This window comes from Carya illinoinensis, chromosome 15 (assembly GCF_018687715.1).
Source record: "Carya illinoinensis cultivar Pawnee chromosome 15, C.illinoinensisPawnee_v1, whole genome shotgun sequence".
Lineage (NCBI taxonomy): Eukaryota > Viridiplantae > Streptophyta > Magnoliopsida > Fagales > Juglandaceae > Carya > Carya illinoinensis.
The window spans coordinates 40,284,055-40,292,392 of record NC_056766.1 but is presented as its reverse complement, the minus strand read 5'-3'; the positions used below and the strand labels follow the sequence as shown (position 1 = coordinate 40,292,392).

At 36.1% G+C, this 8,338-nt stretch overlaps 1 protein-coding gene across 2 annotated transcripts; it reads left to right on the top strand.

The window, feature by feature from the left end:
• Nucleotides 1-1,089: 1,089 nt before the first annotated feature.
• On the top strand, nucleotides 1,090-6,490 carry LOC122295518 (arginine decarboxylase-like). 2 transcript variants are annotated; one of them, XM_043104558.1, is made up of 5 exons: nucleotides 1,090-1,465; nucleotides 1,561-1,632; nucleotides 3,908-4,465; nucleotides 5,003-5,496; nucleotides 5,593-6,490. In XM_043104558.1, the coding sequence occupies exons 1-5, from the start codon at nucleotides 1,433-1,435 to the stop codon at nucleotides 6,023-6,025; spliced, it is 1,590 nt and encodes a 529-aa protein (XP_042960492.1). In that variant the 5' UTR covers nucleotides 1,090-1,432; the 3' UTR covers nucleotides 6,026-6,490. The 2 variants fall into 2 exon arrangements, with proteins under 2 accessions (XP_042960492.1, XP_042960490.1); XM_043104556.1 differs by having other exon boundaries at nucleotides 1,091-1,465; nucleotides 5,003-6,490.
• Nucleotides 6,491-8,338: the final 1,848 nt, after the last annotated feature.

Genomic DNA, 8,338 nt, shown 5'->3' with positions numbered 1-8,338 from the left:
CCATTTGCTAGGAAAGCTTCTTCCAGGAACCTTCTGTGTTTGATACTTATGATACCCAATTTCTATTGCATCCTGAAATCTCCTTGCTCAGTATGCTAAAGGAAGAAATCAATAACCATGTTTGCAGGATTTACTCAGCAATGAGAAATAGTTCATTGGTATCCCCATCTGAGCTAGCCATGTTTTCATAGCATGTGTACACCAAATTTGAGAGAAAAACACATACCTCTGGTGTTGGAAGATGAGCTAGCCATCATACTTTGTCCCTGATTGACTGTTGTTTGTGTGTTGTGAAGTTTGCTACTCTCTGCCCATTACAATTTCACTGATTGCTCCAATGTAATCTAATGGGCCAACTCCATTCATATAGAGTAAGGGCTTCCTTTCAGTTCTCACAAAATTGGCCGGCCCATTATAGGCCCACATCATGACCATGCTAGTCCAAAAAAGAAAAGAAAAAAAGAAAAAAAGAAGAGAAAAAAGAAATACAACATCCCGGCTTGAACGTAAGCTTGCATTCCAAACACACGTCCTGGTTCGAATGTGTTTGCAATCAACATATGCATGGCATTGAAAATTTACTAAAACAGGATGAGCTGCCGTTAAGAGTAGTAGGGTGGGAACAGCAATGGGATTCCTTTTGAGTCTGATGTTCCCTTTAAATGACTTGAAATGCAATGAGCTAAAAGAACAGCAGATTGGAACAGTCATCCCGTGGGAGCTACGGCTAGTTATTTTGTGTGTTTTATTTGTAAATTTTTTTTTAAATGTATTTTTTTAATATTTTTAAATATATATATTTTAAAAAAAATCATAATATTATTAAAAAATACTTACTTAATCTTTAAATAAAAAAATAATAAAAAAGTAACCCAGGAGAAGCTACCAGCAGCAGGCAGCATTTTTCTATGTTATTTGGAGTAGTTAATGATTGTGATTAGGTCGGAAAAGGTTTTATTTGTATTTCTATTTGTGATATTGTAATAAGTGATGTGTATAATATTTTGTTATTTTAATTTTTAATTTTTATTCTTGTTTTTATTTTCTTTAATAATTAAAAAAAAAAAAAACGATAAGCGGGTCCTGAGCCAAGCTTGGACATGAGATGATAAGTGGGCTGCTTATGCTGAATTTGGCGGTAGGTTTGAGTTAATCCGGTGGTGGGCTGAGAGAGAGAGAGAGAGAGAGAGTTAGTGTGGGAGGCATCGTTGAACGGTGGCCACACCGCGGAAGGCGCGACGTGAAAGGGAGAAGGGGCTCGTCGGCCTGGGCGCGAAGGGGAGAGAGAGAAGTTTCTGAGCAGACTGATATGTTTTTTGAAATTCAGAGGGAAGAGTAGAAGAAAAAAAGTTAGAAAAAAGGCCGGCTGGGGTTGTATACTGGGAGTGCTCGGAGCTCCCTTTCAATACTGTGATACTTATCTTAGTATATAATGCATTCTTGCACTTCAGTGTCTTTGGACCTTGTAACTCTCTCTCTCTCTCTCTCTCTCTGTGCGCGCGCGCGCGCATTAAGATGTTTACTCTCAATTTATATCTGGCTTTTCTGTGTTTGATGCAGAGTTTTCACTTGGGTTTTGCTAATAATTCGAGTTTGAGGCCTTTTAGAAGATCAAGACTTTGTCATTCTCAGGTGGGTTGGTTACTTTTCCTTTCAAATTTTAAGGCACTGCATTCAATCCATTGTAATATTGGAAAACAGATGCTTAACATAATATATATATTTTCCTTTGAATTATACGAAGTGTACTTGTAGAAACTCTTTATCGAGGGTCTGTGCACCCCGGGATTAGTCGGGATGTTGTCCCGGACATCTGGTGCCAATAAAAAAATGAACATCAAATTTTAATTTTTGTTGTTTTGGAAGGCCGTAACAGTTCGGAGACTGTTATTAATATATAAGGGCTAAAATATGAATGATTTGGGAGTATGTAGGTGTCCCATGAAAATTGGATGTTTTCATTCCCCTCTGCTATGCATGGTGAAAAATTGTATACTGTGAGCGGGAACTTTCAAGGGGATGGAAAACATATATTGGTTCTTTAGCACAATTTATGACGGTGGTTTCAACACTTTCGCAGCGTACATTTGAGATGATGGATTTGTACCTTCAGAACATGTAAAATGAAAACAGACGTTCAATTTGCATGGTACAATCAAAGGGGCCCTATTTAAAATTCAAGATGAACAACACTATTTCTCACATTTTACAGCTTATTTATCTATTGAGAGTTGTCATTTTCAAAATGTATGTATTTAAACTTGAAGCTTTAAACTAACATGTGATATATCCTGCAGTTCTAATGAGATACTGTTGAAATCATCACATAGGAGTAAGTTCTAAAAAGAATTGTGGGATCATTAGAGGGACTCATTTTAAATCGGGCACATTTGGATAATGTTTTACTTTTAACTGAAATTGTACAGGTGATGAAGCTTTTATCTTCTAGTCGCAAATGGGTCAAAAATTTGATTACATCCTATGTTTTATATTAATTTTACCCGGGGAGGGGGATCTGATGGTTCTAGTCTCTTTGAACTTAGAAAAACTATCAGAAAGTTGAGGCATTCTGTTAAAAGTGAACTGATAAAAATAGATTGCAATCTAATTGTTGGTTTTAGAAGTTTCTTCACCGCTTGCTGTCTAGGTATTCTATTGTCTAAATCTTTTACTTGAGGCGTTTTGGTACAATGTGTGGTGCACCAGTCCTTAAAGACAATATTCCCCAAGTTCTTTTGGTGATTCCTTTGTAAGGAGACTTTGATTGCAGAACATTTTCAGATCTATGATAGCGTGCCCTAATGGGATGTCACATTTAGTAGATTGGCCCATGATAGGGAGTTGGAGTTCTTTTTGTTGTTCTTCAACAAGTTGTATTCCTTTAGGTGGAGAAGAGATGGTAACGATCGTGTATGTTTGATTCTGTATAAAAGACAGATCTTCGAGTTTTTTTTTTTTTTTTCCTTTTTTCTTTTACTGATCCCAAAAATGGAAAAAAAAAAAAAAATCCTTCTTCAATTCACTTATCCCTTAAGTTGGGTTTTTATTTCCTTGGTAGTGTATTTGAAAAAACAACCTTTGAGGTTAGATTTTTTGCTTGAATGGTCCACTTAGGTAAGATCTTAATGATGCATAGCTTGACAAACAGACATGTCGTAGTAAAGACTTGGTGTTGTATGTGTAAACAGAATGGAATAAACATTGATCATCTTCTGCTATACTGTGGTTTGGCTTGAAACTTATGGGCAGCAATATTCAACACTTGTTTGGATTGAGTGGGGTTATTGGCATGTTAATGGAATCCTTTAGGAAGTCCTAGAAATTCAGAAGTTTGGAGGACGGTCTATTCTTGCTTGATATAATGAGTTTGGCAAGAACACGATGCTTAAACTTTGGATGGCTGCAAGAGAATGGTGACAGAGTTAAAAGCCATAATATTTAATTACCTTTATGTTTGGATGGATGCTCACAACAGCTCCCAACTCTCTAGTCTTTTAGATTTTAGAGGCTTGCTTTTTTCAATTTTCCTTGCTAGTTGAGTGTATCCATTTGTATGTCTGTCGTGCGTGCCCCTTTGGACTTTCAAGAAATTGAGTTACTTGTACAAACTCATTAAATCTCTCTCTTGATAATTCGTTCGTGCTTGTTATGGTGTATTTGGCAAGAACACAATGCTCCAACCTCGATTACCTTTATGTTTGGATGGCCGCTCACAACTGCTCCCAACTCTCTAGCTTTTTAGATTTCAAAGACTTGCTCTTTTCATTTTTCCTCGCGAGTAGGGTGTATCCATTCAATTTTGTATGTTTCCCATGCCCCTTTGGACTTTCGAGAAATCGAGTTACTTATACAAAATCATATTATACAAAATCATTCTCTAAATCTCTCTCTTGATAATTTCTTGCAGGAAAGAGGCATCATAAAACCAGAAAATAGGCACGACAAGGGCACTTTTACAGAATACAAGAAGTTAGGCACCAAGGATGATCTTCTAATTTCCCATTCGCCTGTAGCCCAGCAAGATAGCCTACCTCCTTTAGTTAGTGCATTGAAAGCTTCAGCTGAAGAAAATGTTGCCAGCTTTCACTTCCCTGGGCATAACAGAGGACGTGCCGCCCCACCATCATTAACTCAAATAATTGGTTTAAAACCATTTTCCCATGATTTGCCTGAGCTTCCAGAGCTTGACAACCTATTTTCTCCAGAGGGGCCTATTTTAGAAGCACAAAGACAAGCAGCCAAACTCTTTGGGTCATCAGAGACATGGTTTCTTGTTGGGGGTACGACTTGTGGAATACAAGCAGCAATAATGGCAACTTGTTCTCCTGGAGAATTTCTAATTCTTCCTCGGAATTCCCATATATCTGCTATATCTGCCATGGTATTATCTGGTGCACGACCCAAGTACATCATTCCTCAGTATGATTTTGAATGGGACATTGCTGGTGGCGTGACTTCATCACAGGTGAGTTTAGAAAATTCATGTACATGCTTACAGCATTGTTAGCATTGTAATCTTTTCAACTTTAACCCCTAGGTGTTGGCTCAAGTGGTAAGGACCTTTATCTTGGTGGTTTGCTCCCTCCAGGTCTATGATTTGAATTCTCTTGGGTGCAAACAATTTCTATGGGCTATTGGACTGGAGAGAGACTTTTTCCCTTGAATTCTCCAAGCCACACTTGCAGGAAACTCCTTGTTGAGGGCATGTGCACCTCGGGATTAGTCGGGACTTTGTTTTCGGACACCCTACGCCAATCAAACAACGAATCTTTTCACCTTTAAAGGCCATTTCTTGCTGATAATAAATTGGTATTCCAATGTAGTCTCAAAATAGAGTTAGAACTATGGTGATGGTGTAATATTAGCAATGAAGTTTTTTTAAGGGACCAAAACAAAATTTCTATACTGGCATTTTCTTTTGTCATTTGTTTTAGTAACAGTAAGCAGCCATTTTGTTACTGAAACTATACTTATTTACGAATCAAGGTGGCTGTTTTTGCAGGTAGAGCAAGCAGTCAAGGAACTAGAGATGGAAGGTCAAAGGGCAGCTGCAGTATTTATCACTTCCCCCACATATCATGGTATATGTAGCAACTTGACCGAAATTTCCCAGCTGTGTCATTCCCATGGAATTCCTTTGATTGTTGATGAGGCTCATGGGGCACATCTTGGATTTCATCCCCAGCTTCCCAGTTCAGCCCTTCAGCAAGGAGCTGATCTTGCAGTACAGTCCACTCACAAAGTTTTATGCTCTCTCACACAGTCCTCAATGCTACACATGTCGGGGAATATGGTAGATAGTGAAAGAATATGTAGATGTCTCCAAACTCTTCAAAGCACTAGCCCTAGTTATTTGCTTTTGGCATCATTAGATGCTGCTAGATCTCAATTAAGTGAAAATCCAGATACTATTTTCAACAGAGCAATGGAATTAGCCTTTGAAGCTAAATACTGGATCAAGGAAATACCAGGCATTTCAGTGCTTGACCTTGCAAGGTTTTCTAACTTTCCAGCCATTGATCCTTTGCGACTTACTATTGGTTTTTGGCAGCTTGGTTTGTCTGGTTATGAAGCCGATGAATTCTTGTGCAGAGATCATGGGATCGTTTGTGAACTTGTTGGGAATCGATCTATTACTTTCGCAATCAACCTTGGAACTTGTAGAGATGATATTCAGAGGCTTATATTCGGAATAGAGCATCTAGTAGGAATCACTGCACCGATTGATGGAGAAAAAGGGTATGGGGAGTTTAATGGTTATACACCCTTTGCAGATATCAAAATGAGCCTGATTCCCAGGGATGCCTTTTTTGCCAGTAAAAAGAAAGTTGGTATAGGAGGGAGCCTTGGAAAAGTTTGTGGGGAGCTTATATGTCCATATCCGCCAGGGATACCAGTTATGATCCCTGGTGAGGTTATTACAGAGAAAGCTTTGGAGTATCTACTGGATGTTAGAAGCAAAGGTGCTGTTATAACTGGAGCCTCTGATACTTCCCTATCTTCTATAGTAGTTTGCAATGTGTAGTTCATTACTGTGTAGAAGTGCATATAGCTGCCAAATCCTTTCTTCAGTTACAGATAGTGGCGGGGCGCATGAAGCCGGGAGTACTTGTGTAGCTTGTAGCACATGCCTTCCACTGATACTAGCAACCACCACCACTATAAGCCTAGAACTTTTTCCATTAAATCTTTGGGAGAGAGGTGGAGAATGACTTTCCTTTCCCCTTTTGAATATTGGCCATGATTTTTACAGCATCATCCAAGGTACTTAACCAGAAATTAGGTAAATGAAGTCTGCCAGAAACTCTGTTACATGAGAGGTACTTGTCACTCATGTGCTTCATATTTCAGCTATTTCATGACAAGGCTTCACTTTGTTGGGGCCTGAGGCATGTTTGCAGCAATGAAATCTTGTGTTTTTCTTTTTTCATACCCTTGAAGTAAAATGAATATTGTTGTCATATTCGTTTATTCACAGCACTTTTAAGAATTTCTCTTTCTTTTCTTTTCACATGATCAAAGTATTTAGGAGGGGAATGGTCCTCAAGGGAGGATAACATAGTGATCCCAGTACATTTGTTACCCTCAAGGTACATAAGAAGGGAGGAATTACTTCATTTCCGGCGGGGTGATGTTATTATTTACTTTAGATTTTGTTATTATCAATCATATGTTTTGTTGTGACATATTTTTATTTGCATGTCTATCACTTAAATAAACATTTTAAGTGGTCGTTTTACATTAGCAGCTGTGATTAGGGATGAAAAAATTTAGGATGAATTGCGCGACAGAATTGCATTTTGCTTTACTATAACAGGTACATTTTTTCTCCTTAAGTTACATAAGAAGGGAGAGATTACTTCGTTACCTGTAAGAGTGAGGCAGTAGTTTCTGGCATAGTTTTGAATCCTGTTCTGTTTCGACCATGACTGGAATATTCTGTTTCGATGTAGTATCCAAGTCACTACATTTCCATTCTGTTTCATTCTAAATTCCAGCCCATTTCGGCCCAATTTTGGTCATTTCGACTGCAATTTTGCATCTTGGACTATGTTTCGTTTCGAATTGTTTTAATGTCAAATTTGTAATTTTCTCGAGTTTAGATGACATTATAGTCATGCAATTGCAAAATCTAAAAGTCATTTATACAAATTTAATTTTTTTGGAATATTAAATATGTCTCTTCGTTCTCTCTCTAAAAAATCTCATTATTTTCAATAATTTCTCGGATCTTATATAATTGTGATCTTTTACGATATTATCTTTCAACACCATTATCTCTATATTTTTTTAAGGAAAAATCTAGTTGCAAGCACAATTATGTATTAATATGTGTATCAATTTAATGTGACTGGTCAAAAAGTAAATTTTATTGAAAATAATACTAATTTAATTTTTAAATATTAATGAATCAGTATTGATATGCAGATTAATACATGATAAGCAATCAACAGAGATGCCTCACAGGAAGACCAACACCACAATCTGACCATAGAGAAATCACCCCACAACACACATGCTTCTCTGCTGTAGTATCTTGTAAATTCTAGAAGGAATTATTCATAATCGTATGTATAGGTGGACCAATAGTTGAGAGGAATGTACTCTATAAATAGCTCACTGTATTTCTTTGTAAAAGTGTGAAAAACAAATACTGAAAGATATATTGAAGAGAGACGATTTCTTTTAGACTTCTTCTCAAACATCTTGTGCACTCTGATACTTTATTTAATAGTACATGACTTTGTTTATACGTAGCAAATTTTTTTTTTTAATATTTTCAATGTATATTCATTTTATAAATCTCGAGTATATATATATATATATGTATACATACATAATACATAATTATGTACATGTTTTTGTTTTGTTAATTATTAGTTTATGTTTTTAAACATATATACATATAACTAATCTAGAAATCGTACTAATCGGTATTAAAATATTTCATTTTAAGCTTAAAATTGCATAGAAATTGTCTACATGCTCAAACAAACAAATACATAAATGACAAAATGAAAACAAAAGCTGTTCTTAAAAAACAAGTGTTCGGGTGTTGAGATACTCTCATCACTTCTCATCATATTTTATTACTATTTATTATTTTATTATTACTTTTCACATATTTTTTATTATTATTTATTATTTTTTACTATTATTTAATATTCTATTATTACTTTTTTACTTTTTTTTTTATTACTATTTATAATATACTTTAACACTTCTCAACACCTAAATCCAACCGCTCATAAATTTATAATAATCATACATTTTTTAGAAAAGCATATATTTAAATTTCTATGAAAATTCAAAACTTCTGACGTCGTGGCTTCTTCAA

Coding starts and splice junctions, on each gene's coding strand:
- LOC122295518 (XM_043104556.1), top strand. CDS start 1,433: ATGCATTCTTGCACTTCAGTGTCTTTGGACCTT. Junction 1,466..1,560: donor CTTCAGTGTCTTTGGACCTT/GTAACTCTCTCT, acceptor TGTTTGATGCAG/AGTTTTCACTTGGGTTTTGC. Junction 4,466..5,002: donor GTGGCGTGACTTCATCACAG/GTGAGTTTAGAA, acceptor CTGTTTTTGCAG/GTAGAGCAAGCAGTCAAGGA.